This window comes from Panthera tigris, chromosome B2 (assembly GCF_018350195.1).
Source record: "Panthera tigris isolate Pti1 chromosome B2, P.tigris_Pti1_mat1.1, whole genome shotgun sequence".
In the NCBI taxonomy this organism is placed as follows: Eukaryota; Metazoa; Chordata; class Mammalia; order Carnivora; family Felidae; genus Panthera; species Panthera tigris.
In genome coordinates, this window is record NC_056664.1 from 129,262,886 (window position 1) to 129,279,839 (window position 16,954).

Below are 16,954 nucleotides of genomic sequence, written 5' to 3' on the forward strand. Positions count from 1 at the left end.
TGCTTAACTGATTGAGACACCCAGGCGCCCTGGGCCCAGTTTTGATAAAAGAAGGCTTTCTCCCTGGAGCATTGGTTCCCAAAGTGGTCTGCACATTAGAATCACTAGGGGAATGTTTTAGAAATTCTAAACCCATACTACATCCCAGATTCATTAAGTCATCATCTTTGGGGTAGGGTCAGACATAAGTTTGGGAGTTTTTGAACGCCAGTGTTGAGGCAAGGGAGTGAACTACTATGTCAAGATGTAAGTGGGGTAACTTGCATTCTGTCACCACCAGCCTCCACGGTGGCCTGAGAAGCCAGGCGGAGCTCCTGGCACAGAGGGGCCCCGTGTTGAGCTGTTCTCTGTACGTCTCAATGTCCATGTTTGTTGGCAATGTTGAGGCTGACTTATTTGATCCCGTGTTTTGTTTTCTAGCCAAAGGAACGTGGCTCCACAAGGGTACATGCTTTAAATAATGTCAACAGAGTGCTGCAGGTTTTACATCAGAACAATGTAAGTGTGCAGCGCGACTTTTGGGGTTCTTTGGTGCTACTGGGGTTATTTATTGTCACGCTGGCCACGTGCTCTGTGCATTGTCATTGACTGATTTTTGGAAACATTTTTCTTACGACAAGTATTGAACCTTTTCTGCGAGCGAGGGGACAGTCACGCTTTTTTTGATTACTTGGTTGATCTATTGTATAAATAATACATTTTTGAGATTTAGGTTTACCTGATTCTCTAAAGTGAAATTTCTCTTATCATTCACTTATATTGCTGTCCAAAGGTGCTAAAACAAAAATCTTGGTTTCTGTGGCAGAATTGTCCTAAAAGTTATTAGTATTATTATTTTTTATTTTAATAGGTGGATTTAGTGAATATAGGAGGAACTGACATTGTGGATGGAAATCACAAACTGACTTTGGGGTTGCTTTGGAGCATCATTTTGCACTGGCAGGTGGGGCAATTTTCAATCACTTTTTAATAGAAATTGAAAATGTATCATTTGTGTGTGTTAGTTGCTTAAGGCCACCATCACAGAGCACCCCAAACTGTGTGGCCTCAACACCAGAAATTTATTTTCTCACAGTTCTGGAGGCTAGAAGTTTGAGATCAATGTGTTAGCGTGGTTGGTTTCTTTCGAGGCGTCCTTCTTTGGCTTGTGGATCACTGCACTCTTCCTGTGTCCTCATGGTATTCCCTCTTTGTGTGTGTCTTGTCCCGATCTCCTGTTCTTCCAGTTAGATTGGGTTACAGCCCACCCTTAAGATTCCATTTCACCTTAATCATCCCTTTAGAGACCCTATTTCCAAATATATTCTCATTACCAGGTAGTGGGGGTTAGGACTTTAAGAATTTGGGCAGTGGGGAGACACAATTCAACTCCTAGTAATTTGGAATGAAAGAGTCTGACAAACAGCTCTATTTTCCTGGCATAGAAAAAAAAGTATCTTTCTTTAAATATTAAATTAAAAAAGTTGACGTAATTTCAGATTTATAAAAAGGTTGCAAAAGTAGCTTAAAGAATTCCTGGATACCTTTCATTCGCGTCCCTCGAATGCTGACCGTTGTTCTCTCTCTCTCTTCCTCCTTGGCTAAAAACTTGTGTATTTGTAAAAACAAACCTTTTTCCTAAAAGTAAGGAATTCTCTTACATAACTAGAATATAATGTTAATATCATATTATAAAATGTGCTATATACAATATAATACTAGCATCGTTAAGCGTAATTACAATATGTGCTAAAAATAATATGTAATTATTAAAATCAGGAAAATAATATCAAAACAATACAATTTTATAATCTACACATCCTTTGGAGATTTTGTCAATTGCCCCAATAATATCCTTTATAAAAGATAAAAAACAAAACAAGATCATGCATTACATGTATTTCTCACATCTCCTTAGTCCTCTTTTATCTGGAGTAGTTTTTGAGTCTTTCTTTGTATTTCATGATATTGACCTTTCTGAAAAGTACCGGACGGTTATCTTGTAGAATATCCCTCCATGTGGGTTTGGCTGGTATTTTCTCATGAACAGATTCAGGTTACTCATTTTTTTGGTACAGAATGCCACAGAAGTGATGTTGAGTTCTTAGCATATCCTATCAGGAAACAAGTGCTTTCGATTAGTTTTTTTTTTTTCTGGCAGTGTGAACTTTCACTGTTTGGGTTAAGGTGTCTCCCCTGTAATGTGACTGTGCTTTATTATTAAAAAGTATTCTGTGGGGATATACTTTGAGGCTGTGTAAATATTCAGCTACTTACCAAACTTTTTTCCATGAGTTTCAAGATCCGTTCTTAGCTCTTACCTGATCAGTTATCATTGTGATGCTTGGCAAACAGTGATTTTCCAGTTTCACATGTTCAAATGTTCTGAATTTTCAAGTTTATTTATTAGTTGTCTTTCTGCTTGTGTGGAAGAGCTTCCCCTTGCCACTTGTTTATGTATTTATTCATCCATCCATTCGTTTATAGACCAGTGTAGACTCATGAAGTTTTGCTTGATAGGTTACTAATCTTTCACTATCTTTATTTATTTTGCACACCTCCTTAGTTGGCTCTTGTGTCCTTTTCTTATGTCCACACCATTCCATAGCTCTTTCTTATAATATGTGTGTGATTTTAGAATAATCTAAAATATCAATTCTAGATTATAATGGTTTTTACCATCATCAAATGTACTTCATTCTTTGATTTCGTAGTTCATCAAAAGTTCTTCCTTTCTCATTTTTGTAGAAGATAAAATTGTTTTCTTCTTACTAAAAGGTGTTTGTTAAGTGTATAGTATGAAAAAATTACTTTGTGGCTATGAAAGTAATGTTCACTGTAACCAAACCTAATAGAAGTGTTGCTAAGATACAGAAAATACCAGAGCGTATGATGGTGAGGGAAAAATCACCTCTAAATCCTCGTACCATAAAATAATTACTGTTAAAAACATATTTATCTTTTTAGCGTTTAAAGGAAAATTTTGAGATAAAATGAGTATCAATTACCTGATCCATAATGATTAATTAATGTAATATTCCTTACTCAAGGACTTGATTCCAGCAACTATTTTAAGTTATAGGCAGGCGTGGTTTTTTTTGTTTGTTTTGAACAGGTAAAAGATGTCATGAAAGATGTCATGTCAGACCTGCAGCAGACAAACAGTGAGAAGATCCTACTGAGCTGGGTGCGCCAGTCCACACGGCCATACAGCCAGGTCAACGTCCTCAATTTCACCACCAGCTGGACAGATGGCCTCGCCTTTAATGCCGTGCTCCACCGACATAAGTGAGATATGACCTGACAAGATGTGGGCCTTACAAATTTGTATCTCCTCTCTGTCTCTCTCTTACTATTCCTCCCTAAAGCCCTTTGCCCACAATCACTGCTCTCCTCTCTTCACACGTTTAAACATGAAGAAAAGAAGCATTATGGAAGAAAATACCCATGGAGTCTTTATTTCCATAGGACTTAAATGCCACAGTGCAATGTCCGTGGTTTCTTCTACATATATACACGTTTAAAAAATGTAAAATAATTCACATAGTTCAGTCCCACTCAGCACTAACCAGTAATGTATATACTGAATTGTGTTATGTTTTCATTCTCATACCAAAAGGGAAACTCTATAAATCGAATGCAATTTCAATTAAATATAGACAACTGATTTTGTGTGTGTGTGTGTGTGTGTGTGTGTGTGTGTGTGTGTGTGTGTGAGAAACTTGTAATTATATAAAAGACCAAAGGGGCAAGAAGAGCCAGTATATTCCCGAAGAAGAACCAGGCCAAAGTACTTCCGAAACAGAAATAAAAGTAGTTATGAAGCTATATTTATTAAGACTATATATATAGTCTATAAATAAATACACGAATATAATAATAGGCTGAACCATGTGAAATTGCCAACATTTGACTGTTTTGACATATAAGAATGGCAGTTTCATATAGTTCAGCCTAACATGATAAAAAACTCAGAAATAGCTTCATCCTGCTATACACCTGAGCTAATGTTGCAGATTAATAGTATGGGATAACTGGTTACCCATATGGAAATAAGTGTATTGGATCTTTACCTCCCTATACCCAAAAGAAAATTCCAGATGCATCAAGGATTTAAATGTGAGAGGCAAAATTTATTATATGTTTTACTGCTATTGTAAATTATTTAATGTTTCAGGTCCTGTTTCTTGTAGGTTTTTTGCTGATATATAAAAAATGTAATTGACTTTTCTAAATCTTAGATCTGGAAACTTGTTAAACTTTTACAAATTTTACCAAAATGTTTACAAGTCTTACAAAAATGTTTCTTCAGTTTTTTAAAAAGTTTTTTTTAATGTTTAATCATTTTTTGAGAGACAGAGCATGAGTGGGGGAGAAGCAGAGAGAGAGGGAGATATACAATCTGAAGCAGGCTCCAGGCTCTGAGCTGTCAGCACAGAGCCCAATGTGGGGCTTGAACTCATAAACCTTGAGATCATGACCTGAGCCAAAGTCAGCCGCTTAACTGACTGAGCCACCCAGGTGCCCTGGTATATATATTTTTTTAGACTGTTCCTGAATCATAATAGTTTCTTCTCTTATTTTCTCTTACCTCCTCATTTGTGCCTTGTCCTTCAATACAATATTGATTTGAATTGGTGATAGAGAACAGAATGTTTTTTTCTACATAGTGAAGGGTGTGGTTTCAATGTTTTACCACAAGACTAATATTTACTGTAGCTTTTTTAAAAATACACTTTTTATCTAGTTAACAAACTCCTACACCCAAGTGTCTTCCACTTCTCCTTTATTAGTTTAAGAGGGTTGGACTCTGTTCCTAGTTGGTTTAGAAATGTTATCAAGTAACTAGAATTTTAGCCCAAACTTTTACCCAACTATTATTTAATTGATTCAGCAAGTATATATGGAGTGCCTTTTATGTGCTATGTACAGCATGTGTAGCAGAGAACAAGACAGGCAAAAATCTCAGTCCTCTTGGAATTTCTGTTCAAATAGAGGGGGGGAAGACAATTAAATGAAAATGTAAGTTGCATAGCATATAGAAATGGTAAATGCACTGAAGAAAAACATATTGGGCAAGAGGGGAAGAGGTACCTGGCATGCAGGAAGTCAGTGGGTGCAGGGGCATGAGTAGGAGGAGAAATAGGAGATGAAGTCAGAGAAGGAACTGGGTCTGAGAGTAGGGGAGGCAAGTCCCAGAAATTAAGTGGGTCTAAGATGTAAGAAAAGATAGAGTACAAAGAAAATGATTAAATTTTGGGTAAGACAGAGCAATAACAATGTCCAATTTGTGGGATTAAAAGAAAATCAAGATAGAAAGGAAATATTAGACAATGATAGTATGGAGGAAGATGGATGGTGAAAAGTTCTCTCAGGGCCTAGTTGTAGGAGTATCCTGTGAGCTGATCAGAGCTGGATTTTCTATTCTGCTAATCTTGGTCTTTGAATTGGACAATTTAGTCCATTAACATTTATTGTAATAATTGATGTGTTTAGGTTCATTTTTACCTCTTGTTTTAAGCTTTTCATTTCTTTTACCTTTTTTGTATATTTTTTCTTTGCTGTCTTGTATTGATAAGTTACTCTTACCTTTTTTTCTTTTACTATTTGGGAAATATCATATACCATTTCTAATCTTTCAGTGGTTACTTCATAAGTTTTATTCAGCATATTTGACTGATACAAAAAGTTTAGACTCTTTTACCTATTGTTTTGTATTATAAATTACTTTGAAAAGTAATATGACAAGTCTTTGAGATATAAAAGATAAATTTATTTTTATTTTAATGTTTATTTATTTTAAGAGAGAGAGAGAATGCACACACATGTGCAAGTGGGGGAGGGGTGAGAGGCAGAGAGAAAGAATCCCAAGCAGGCTCCACATTTACAGTGGGGATGTGGGGCTCAAACTCATGAACTGCGAGATCATGAACTGAGCTAAAGTCAGATGCTTAACCGACTGAGCCACCCAGATACCCTAAAACATAAATTTCTTAATTTAAACTCACAGTGAAATAATCTAAAACTGAAGTGTATTAGATTATAACAATGACTATATATTAGGTTACAGCAATGTCCATATATTTCATCTTTACTCAGTTTTATTTGCATGGTAATTTCAGACCTGATCTCTTCAACTGGGATAGAGTTGTCAAAATGTCCCCAATTGAGAGACTTGAACATGCCTTCAGCAAGGCTCAAACTTATTTGGGAATTGAAAAGCTGTTAGATCCTGAAGGTATTGTTCACTGTTTAATTTCAACCTTGATTTTGCCTTTTAAAAATTTTTTTTCTTTTTGGAAAGAATAATGAGAATTGTGGTGTATTTTTTCTTTTGGAGTAGGGTGCAAGCCATTTCACTGCAGACAAGTTATTAGTACTGTTATACTTAATTTGTAGGATGAGTTGGGAGGAAATGTAATTATATCATTGGAGATTAGTTACTTGATACTAGCAGCATAAGATTTAAAGATTTAGGAAAATATAATTATTAGAGAAACAATTCAGTATTTGACTTATTTAATGATACATTTTTATATGATCTTCTTGCATATAATGTGAAAACTTTAGTTACAAATGTTGTAACATTCTAGACTTATTTTCATATTATAAATAAAGTCCGTGTCATCTTTTTGTTTTTATTTATTTTTAAGAGTATTTTTATTTTTGAGAGAGAGAGCCAGATCATGCGCAGGAGAGGGACAGAGAGAGAGGGAGACACAGAATCCGAAGCAGGCTCCAGGCCCTGAGCTGTCAGCACAGAGCCCAACAGGGGCTTGAACTCACGAACTGTGAGATCATGACCTGAGCTGAAGTTGGTCACTTAACCAACTGAGCCACCTAGGCACCCCAATAAATTCTGTGTCATCTTAAATTGTAGTTTATCTTTGAACATTTTTGGGAAGCTTTTAGGGGAGACTTTTAAGAAGTGGGATATTGAGCAAAATAAATAATCGTCTTTGCCTTTGTCTCGTATATTATTATATGACATAGAAATTTACTGAGCTATGGTATTGCAAGCATTATGTACTAGTATTGTTTATGGGTACCAAGGGTGGTTATTTTATATCTAATATTGAGCGATTCACATATTTTGGACGTCTAATTTAAGCTGGTTCTTATTTTCTTCCCCTTTTAGATGTTGCTGTTCAGCTTCCTGACAAGAAATCCATAATTATGTATTTAACATCTTTGTTTGAGGTGCTTCCTCAGCAAGTCACAATAGATGCCATCCGCGAAGTAGAGACACTCCCAAGGAAATATAAGAAAGAATGCGAAGAAGGAGAAATTAGTATACGGGTACAGGTCAATTTTTAATAAAAAGTTTGACTTGCCATATTTGTTTTCTCTTACATACTAGATAAAAATACTTTCAGGGGATTTTTTTTCTTGACGGAGAACATCTTGGCTTCTCAGCTTACATAGGCACAAGAAGTTCAGTTTTTCAATTAGCATGCTTTCATATGTCATATGTATGCAATGGAGAGCTGTAGCTCAACTGATTTTATTGAGAAGGAACACACATGATTTCACACAATAAGGCTGGAGTTAGAGTCTAGGGCTGGGAGCATGCAGCTGCATGATATGCTTAAGAACCTACATTTTCCCATCATGTATTCATTTTATCTTTGTTGTCATGGGCTGAAGTTGGCTTTTCTCCTATTAGCCTAGTTTTGTTCTAAGTACTAATTTTTTTTTTTTTTTTTTTGGCCACCGAAGAAAAGATTTTTATCATTATATTTTCACAAGGGCTATCAAAACATAAGCTTTAGTTCCTCTTTCATTTAGGAAGAGTAGTTGACAATAGGCTACTGGGTGAGTTTTTCATTGAAGGGCTTCAAATGGTTTTATTCATCAGGGTATAGATGTATTTTTGGGGAGAGATATAAAGTTATGAATTTTTCTTCCTGAATTATCCTGCCTTAAATCAATCTGTGTTTTCTTACTCTGCTTTAGTCTAACCAGTTCTTTTAACTCATAAAATGAGAATTTTAACAGTTGGATGAAACCTTAAAAAGTCATTTGGTCCAACATGTTAGCAGCCCAGAAACCAAGGGATACACGTGGATTTCAGAATGATAAGAAATACATTTTAGAGAGAAAGCATGGGATTTGAAGCTCAAAGTTCATCTCTGTTACTGTTTGTTTTGGGTTTCTTACTTACCTTTTCAACCACAGTTTTATCTGCAAAATCTGGATAAAACCACCCTACTTCATAAAGGTAATTCAGAGTGCCTACAGTGATATTAAGAAGCACTCAGTAAGCAGCACCTATCATCATTATAACTTATAAATTTGTTTTGGCATTGCCATTCACTCATTCAACAAGTTCCTTTTTTAAAAATGGGGCCACCTGAGTGGCTCAGTCGGTTGAGTGCCTGACTCTTGATTTTGGCTTAGGTCATGATACCAGGGTCGTGGGATCGAGCCCTGCATCCACACTGAGCCTGGAGCCTGCTTGGGATTCTGTCTCACTCTCTGTCCTTCTGCCCCTCTCCCACTCACTCCCTCTCTCTACCTGCCCCCCCCCCCCAAAAGTTAGTTAATTCTCATATAATGACATTGGTCTTGCAATCAGCATAACACTTTTTTTTTTTTTTTTAATTTTCTAAAGCTCGGAGAGCTTACTTATTATTTCAGATTTTCTTTGCGTAGTAGGTACCAATCCTTTTATTTTCTCCATTTTGGAATACATCATGATTTACAAAAAAAGAAAATAACTTATTGAGGGAAAGAGGGCAAGAGATGTGTCCAATTCTGAACCCAGGACTCTTTATTAGTTTTGAAAATCAAATGATATTGAGGAAAGCCCTAACGTTTTATAATTGACTGAAAAAAATGCTGAGAAGCATTTGTCTCTAGTAGCATAGCTATTATCCTTCATTAATGATGCACCCTGCTGAGTGGCTCAGATAATCTTCTGAGGTTGCCTTTTGGTTTTAAAATCACTTCTTGATGGGATCGGAGTCCCTCTTGTTACAAAGATGGGATATTTTACTTTGCGTAGTTAAGACCATACTTTCTTAAAAAGCAAGAAAGTTTCATTTGCCTTTCATGATGTGTGGATAAAATAATCATTTCTCTTTAGTGCTCAGGATTACATGGTAAGAATTGCAGAAGCCATTTGCTTTTTGATTAAGAGCCAGTGTATTAACACTAACTTCTTCATTTGCATGCTTTCATTAGTGCCTTAGAGGCTGAAATAAGTTAATTGAAGAAATAAAATGTGCTCAAGTTTTGTTTTTTTTTTTTTTAATTTTTTTTTTTTCAACGTTTTTAATTTATTTTTGGGACAGAGAGAGACAGAGCATGAACGGGGGAGGGGCAGAGAGAGAGGGAGACACAGAATCGGAAACAGGCTCCAGGCTCCGAGCCATCAGCCCAGAGCCCGACGCGGGGCTCAAACTCACAGACCGCGAGATCGTGACCTGGCTGAAGTCGGACACTTAACCGACTGCGCCACCCAGGCGCCCCTCAAGTTTTAATCATCTATCCTTTGACAGAGTTTGCCACCCGCTACTTTCCAGTGAACACTGAGAGCCAGTCTTCCTTTCTGGCTCTTCCTACAAAACATATGCTGTAGAGCTATTAGGTGGTCAGCAAAAAATATCCACATTTCTCTATAAATCAAACTTTCAGTTGAAAGTCTTCTCTCATGTTTCACTTAATACCTTGTGAACATTTGCAGTTAAATAATGCCTTCCACCTCACCCCTCATGAATACTAGTGCCTATCTAAGTGACTGTTGGCTGGTCACTAACTGTCCTTGTTCTCAGGTGTCCGCATTGTAGTATGGAAGTTTGGTAGTCACTTGATCTCCAGGGTTATTTTGTCTCCACAGTTTCAGGATTTTAGGTCCAGAACTTACCTCATTTTCCCTTCTCTGTTGTTGGCACCATCTGTGTCTTAATTACCCAGTGTTTCATCTGTGTGCTCCCTGATTCATCTTTTTAACTCCTGCAAATGGTTTACGGGGTCCGTTTGATTCTTCCACCAAAATGTTTTTGGTGTGTGTTTTTTTTCCGTTCCAGCCTTCATGCTGATCAAAGGCCTCATCTTCTCTTGTAGTTTACAAGACCCAGACTACCTCTGTAATTCATCTCAGGCCACCACCCTGTGGTCCTGGTGGACATTTCCCTTTCCTTCCCAAAGATCTTGTGCATGTGGGTTCCCGTCTATGAAATGCTCATCCATCTACCTACTATTTGCATGGCAAGCTCCCCGTCTTTTCTCTTTCGATGGGACTTTTTCAGGGAAGTCTTCCCTGATTAACCTATTGAAACCTATTGAAACCCTACACACACACCCCCACACGCAACCCCCCCCCCCCACTGTTTCTTGCTGCCACAATATTTTTGTAAACTGTTAGGAATTTTATAATGTTTCCTAAGAGCATTGGGAAAGCTGTGAAAGATTTTAAGCAGCGAAGTCTTATGATGTGATTATGTTTTCCAAAGATCGTCCTGCTGCTGTGTGAGAAGTGGATTGTAGAGGTGGGAGTGTGGGAGGCAGTGGTTAGCGGGCAGTTGTAGCTCTGAAGACTGACATCAGTTTTTGTGGAGATGGAAGGGTCTTGATGGATTTGGGATAGAGTTTGAAGGTAGGGATTGCTTACACATTAAATGTGGGAGGCAAAAGTCAGAGAGAAGCAAAGGTGGGCTCCCTAGATTTTTAGCTGGAGGAATTAAGTGCCATTCCAATGGAAATGGATGAGACCACTGAGGCCAAGTAGACAGAAAAGAAAAAGGGGCCCAAGACTTAATTTTGAGGAGATTTGTTACTTAGAGGTTGACAAATATTATTTAACCAGGAAGAAAGCCAATGTGGTGTTACCGAAGCAGGGAGAGGAGAGTCTGAAAATAGTGGGGGGTGGTCAGCCATGTCAGATGTTACTGAGGGCTTAAGAAACTTTGGGTGACTAGATCTCTGGGTTTTCTTGGAATAGTTCTGGTTTATTTGTGTCATCCTACCACCATTATTATCAAAAGTGTTCTAGTTTGTTGGTTAATTACATGGTCAGTTTAAAGATGATGCTAGAAAAGTGGATTTGTCAATGGGAAGGTAATTGGTGACATTGACAAAAGGCTTTCAGGTGAGTAGTGGGGACCAAAACCAAATTGGAGTGAACAGGATTGTTGACAAACTATAGGTGCTAAATATGTGAGCATTTCATATGTTGTTCTCTGTATATTTTTGTGTTTGAAACGTGTATAAATTGTGGATGAGAGGTAATAAAGTGGAGGAAGGCTGTACACAAATTTTAATGAAGTTTTGCTCTGAACGGAACAATGAGTGAGATAGTTGATTTGGTTCTAAGATTCTAAAGTGTATGAGAAAATACTCCATTGCTTAGGAAGAACTTAAGATGAATTTATTCCACGGGTCCTTAAAAAAAGGCCAGCAAGTAAACTTGAGGGCAACTGCCTCAAAAAATACCATTGGTACAACAGCCTACATGTGTGGCTGTATTTCAGTGTCTAAAATGCAATGCTAAATGCAATTCAGTAAAACTGGGGGTCAAAGCAGAGTTCCAATTTTTATTTTTCTTTAAATTATATCCATCCTTGAAGGCCCCAAATGTTCCAAATTCTCTGTAAAATTTTCCTGTTTTAGCCCTTGTTGAACTCAAATAGCATCCCTTGTTGCATCCATGGAATTTATAACTCTGCTAATAGCCATTTTATTTTTGTTCAGAAGTGATTCATGTGGGTTATTTATCTCTCTCCAACTATATTTGAATCTCCGTGAATATAGATTCCATGAGTGTATTGCACTTTTGTACCCCTTGTCTTCCTAGCATGCTTAATAAATGCTTCCTGCCTGATTCATGGCATTGCTTGCCCAGCTCCTGAAAATTGGATGAATGCCTGAGTCATGGTGGCTCCTCCCTTAAGGTTCTCCATAACAGTGTGTCTTTGTTGAACACCTTCATGATGCTTGTGGGTATTTCTTGGGTTTGTTTTTCTAGAGCTCAGCGCCGGAGGACGAGCACGAGAGTCCCCGAGCTGAAACCCCCAGCACTGTCACTGAGGTGGATATGGGTCTGGACAGCTATCAGATAGCCCTGGAGGAAGTGCTGACCTGGTTGCTTTCTGCTGAGGATACTTTCCAGGAGCAGGATGATATTTCCGACGATGTGGAAGAAGTCAAACGCCAGTTTGCTACCCATGAAGTAAATAATCTGTAGCTGAGGAGCAGAATACATCCACCGTGGTGGTGCCTGTGCCTTACTCAGGGGCTCTACCCTGATGTTTGTTGCTTGCTGAATTCTCCACAGAATGGTCATGATATAGTTCAGCACTTGTGATAGTTAAATAAGGCTCTGTTATAAAATTGGCCTGGGTGATTACCTGTGCCTTGGAAGTAGATTTCAGATCGTACTCTTATCATGACTTGTGTGTTCTGTGGAGCCACCGACAACAGTTAATGTGTAGGACTGCTTGTTTCTGAAGCTATAGTTCTATTGTAATAGTTAAAAGACAGCATATGGCTAATCAATACACCAGATCTTTAGGTTTTGAGTGTTCCCTAGAAAGTGATTATTTTTATTGATTGGATGATGAAGCAAATGTCATATCCATTCCTGTGTAATTTTCATATAATGAAAATTGCCTATTATTTTGAGGATATATGTTGTATTGTAGGGTAATGATTTGATTACATGGAGATTTCTTTTTTGATTAAGTAGTTTTTTGGGTGGGTATATTAATTGGCAGGTTTTTAGTTGCTATTTTGATTTGACAATAATAGAAATGGTAATATTCCTTGAGCAGTTCCTCTTGGGTGAGCACTGTGTTTTATTTATTCTGTTTTCTCATAATTCCATGTTCACAATCAGTAGCATAATCAACAGTTATTTAAAAATAGCTGGTATTATCAGATGTAACATTGTCCTCTTTGATCTGTTCCCCTTTTTACTGAGGCCAGCTGCGTATTTTCCACCTTCAGAGCTTAAACAATCGGATCAAAGTCTACTTTATTTATACTCTACATGGAGGCTTCTTTTCCTGAAGCGTTAATATTAGGCATTAACAATGTATTAAGATTTTTTTTCTTCAATGAGCAGCTCACAAATCATAATGATGTACCTTTCTAGGATTTTATGATGGAGCTGACAGCACACCAGAGCAGTGTGGGGAATGTCCTGCAGGCAGGAAACCAGCTGATAACACAAGGAACTCTGTCAGATGAAGAGGAATATGAGATTCAGGAACAAATGGGCTTGCTGAATGCTAGATGGGAGGCACTTAGGGTGGATAGTATGGACAGACAGTCCCGGTGAGTGAAGCAAAGATATTAACACTCTATTCCATTGACTGCATTGCGTGGTTTAGCTTAGTAAAAGCCTGAGTGTCTGTGAAGAGAAGATAATTTCAGAACTTGTCTTGTAAAATTTGCACTTTTCTTTTTGTAATGTTGCTGGAATTGTGTGCGATCTTTGTTTCCTCTTTGATATGTTCACCAAATGAGAAGGCAGAAGTTGGAATTCAGAAATTAACAAAAAAGGAGAAGACATTTCGTGTGGATAGTTATCTCTTTGCAGTATTAAAATCGGCTAACTTTTAACTGGAGACGAAGACTGGACTATGTAGTATTTATCGACAATTCCATCTTGTAACAGTTTTTAAGGCAGTGTTTTTCCCATGGTTCATTTTATTTCATGTATTGTGTATTAGGGAGCAAGCGGCATTCCATTGCAATTTCCACCTATTTAATAAGCAGGAATTCCTGATTGAAGAAACAATGATTCTGATATGAATAGAGGGTGCTGTTATTTGCATTCTTTGACCATACTTAATGGACTCCATTTAGGAAGAAAGTAAAAGTTTTTTTTTTTTTTTCTTGTTTCTATATTGAAAGACTAACTGCTACTTTAAATGGTTAGACAAGACTGTATTCCCTTGCCCCATTTCTTTGGTGCCTGGAGCATGTGTTTGCCTTTGCAAAGGGAAAAAGGAGTGGGGATGACGTGTGTTTGTCCCCGGACAGGCTGCACGATGTGCTGATGGATTTGCAGAAGAAACAGCTGCAGGAGCTCTCCGCCTGGTTGACGCTCACGGAGGAACGCATTCAGAAGATGGAAACCTGCCCCCTGGATGATGATTTAAAATCCCTACAAAAGCTGCTAGAAGATCATAAAGTAAATCTGGCTCCTATTTCTTTTAGACCGTATCAAATATGAAAAGGCAGCACTTAGCATGCTAGGGGCTGATGGCTTTTATCATTAGTGAAGGGATGGGACACTTCTTCAGTGTTCTCGATTATTCCGTATTGATAGGGGGGAGCTCGTGGGGGCTTTTCCAAGCGAGGGATGAAAGCGCAGGTACAATTTTATGGAAGGATGTATCGTTTCAGTATGAAAGGTACTTAGTGTTCTCACGGCTCTCAAGAATTTTTGTTTTGGATGTGTAAATGGTTAAAGACCCTAGTGTGTTGGCATTAATGCAGTGTGTGGGTAAAGAAGCAAACCCTCAGATTTATCTGTACCTGGTCCTTTAATGAAAGCTGTGTTTCTTCTATGGTATAGGAGAATATCAGGCACTAGATGAGGAATCATAATTTGGTGGTTAATTTAATTTGGTCACACAGTTAGAAGATAACTTTAGAAGCAAAATAGCTTCTCTGCAAATTGTTTGAAAACTTTTAGTTTTCAGTGGAATATCTAGACAACCGATAAATAAAACTTTAGGGATACATTAAACACAATTAAAGAGGCGTTTGACAACACTATTGGTAGCGTTTAAATAAATTACCTATATACAAGCATCTTATGACCTCGCATACTCTTCCCATGGAAGAGGAGAATGGAAGGCGTCTGTATATCCTGAATTGCTTTCTTGGGTAGCTCATCTGAATAGCTTCTGACTGTCAAATAGCATCCTACTTATCTCTCAGCTTACATTATGTTGCACTAAAATGATCTCTGACTCTGTATATGTAAGGTTTGTTTTTTGTGTTTTTTTTTTTCAGTCTTACAAATTCTATGTTCTTAATTTCTAGTATATTCATTCAAGTCATCTATTCTACTTTTTTTTTTTTTTTTTTGCCAGACCATGGACTAAAAGTGATGATATCCCATTTGCAATCTGTTATGACACTGCATTTTCAACCTGCTTTGGTTCATAATGAAATGTGAAGATGTATAAGGGACTTGTTTCATTAGTAGAACACTTAGGGTAATGATTGAAAATTTAAACATGCTGTCTCATTAAGTGTCCTTAATTACTGTTGACAGCTGAGTGGATTTTAAATAGGTAAATGTGAAAAGAGTAGAAATGATGGTGTATCTTAATTCTTTTCTCTAGCGTTTGCAAAATGATCTTGAGGCGGAACAGGTGAAGGTAAATTCACTGACGCACATGGTCGTGATTGTTGATGAAAACAGTGGTGAGAGCGCTACGGCTGTTCTCGAAGATCAGTTACAGGTATGGACCCTGGAGACGGGATACTCATAAGGTCCCTGTTGTCTGAAACCCTTATATGGCACCCCTGTTCTTCAGGTCCTGTATCACTGTTCATTTAGAAGAGTAGACTCACCTTTGGGGTGCCCGGGTGGCTCAGCTGGTTAAGCATCCAATTCTTGATACCAGTTCAGGTCATGATCTTGTGGCTCATGGGATCGAGCCCCGAGTGGGGCTCTATGCCGGTGGGGCAGAGCCTGCTTGGGATTCTCTCTCTCCCTCTCTCTCTGCCCTTTCCCTACTGTGCTCTCTCTCTCAAAATAAAAATAAACATTAAAGAGCTTTAAAAAAAGGGAGTAGACTAACTTTGAAGTTGTACTTCTGAGTTGGGGTCCTATAACTTGTGGGTTTACAAGAGTACTCAGTATCTTTCCTTCCCTTCAGCCCTTGGGGTAGATGGGCAGGGCTGCTTGTGGTCCCCAGCTCTCCTGCAAAATGGAAACAAGCTTGGGAACCAATCTCAACAAGTGCTCTATAGATTTCTTGTTCAGAATTGCTTGAGGACTTTGTTGAAATGTAGTTTCCGGGTCTCCATGCAGACCTAAATCCCTGGGGGTGGGGCCTGTGGATCTGCACTTATGTGCATACTGAAATTTGAGAATTTCAGCCATGTAGAATTTAATATTCCTGCTTCTTTGGTACATCAGTGCATGAATTTCAACAAGAATTTTGGGAACCCCTAACAAAATTGTTGCTTTAGCGCAGAGGTTATAGTGTATCTTTACAAGTCTTTATTAAGAGGGTTATTGGTATTTTATTTGAACAATGTTTGGATTACCCAATATGATGTCGCCAAATGGTTTTCAGTCACTCTCAGACTATAATCTTATCATATGAAATTCTTTTTCTTTTATAACAGTTAAAGTTGGCCAGTGGTTCTGAGAACTGCTGGTGTAGTACTACTTAGTTATTGTAGTAACCTGAGAGATAGGCATTCATGTTTTGCCTGTTTCACAGTGAGGAAACTGAAATTCAGAAAGGTCATGTGATGCCACTGAGATTTAAGTAGGCATTGAATTTTCATGCCAAGATTGGAGACCTGTCTTTGGCTCTAACTTCTCTACCCTTTGCATTCTACAAAGCTTCCTGTGGTATTAAATATTGAAATAGTATAATATGAATTAAATAATTCTTTGCATATGTAAGTAATGTAGAAATTAAATGTAACATTTGTCAATCATTATAAAATGGTAATAAAATAATTTGTTGGGAAAGTCCTCATGAATATTGATTTTTAAACAAATTTACTTATTTAGCACTATTAATACTCATATAAGATTATGTTCCTGATTTTTGTGTATATAAACAAAACAAATCAATTAAGCATTTTTTTATTTTCTAGAAGCTCAAAACAGGTTTTATAAGGTTAAAATTTTTTTTTCATAATTTTGGCATTACATATGAAAATTTTCTTAGCACATAAAAGGTGGTTGATGCAATGAATTTTTTGAAAAGATAATTATAGCCTGAAAAATTTGAAGCACAAAAAGTAGATATGTATGCTCTACTTTGAA

General features: G+C 37.5%; 1 protein-coding gene across 1 annotated transcript in view; it reads left to right on the forward strand.

Annotated features, from left to right (window-relative positions):
* Positions 1–16,954, forward strand: part of UTRN (utrophin) — a 514,156-nt gene that overhangs the window by 124,557 nt on the left and 372,645 nt on the right. The window contains exons 5-13 of the mRNA XM_042987266.1: positions 421–498; positions 851–943; positions 3,095–3,267; positions 6,102–6,217; positions 7,118–7,278; positions 11,948–12,151; positions 13,076–13,257; positions 13,969–14,119; positions 15,285–15,404. Of these exons, the coding sequence (XP_042843200.1) occupies positions 421–498; positions 851–943; positions 3,095–3,267; positions 6,102–6,217; positions 7,118–7,278; positions 11,948–12,151; positions 13,076–13,257; positions 13,969–14,119; positions 15,285–15,404 (1,278 nt within the window). The remainder of the gene's footprint in view (positions 1–420; positions 499–850; positions 944–3,094; positions 3,268–6,101; positions 6,218–7,117; positions 7,279–11,947; positions 12,152–13,075; positions 13,258–13,968; positions 14,120–15,284; positions 15,405–16,954) is intronic.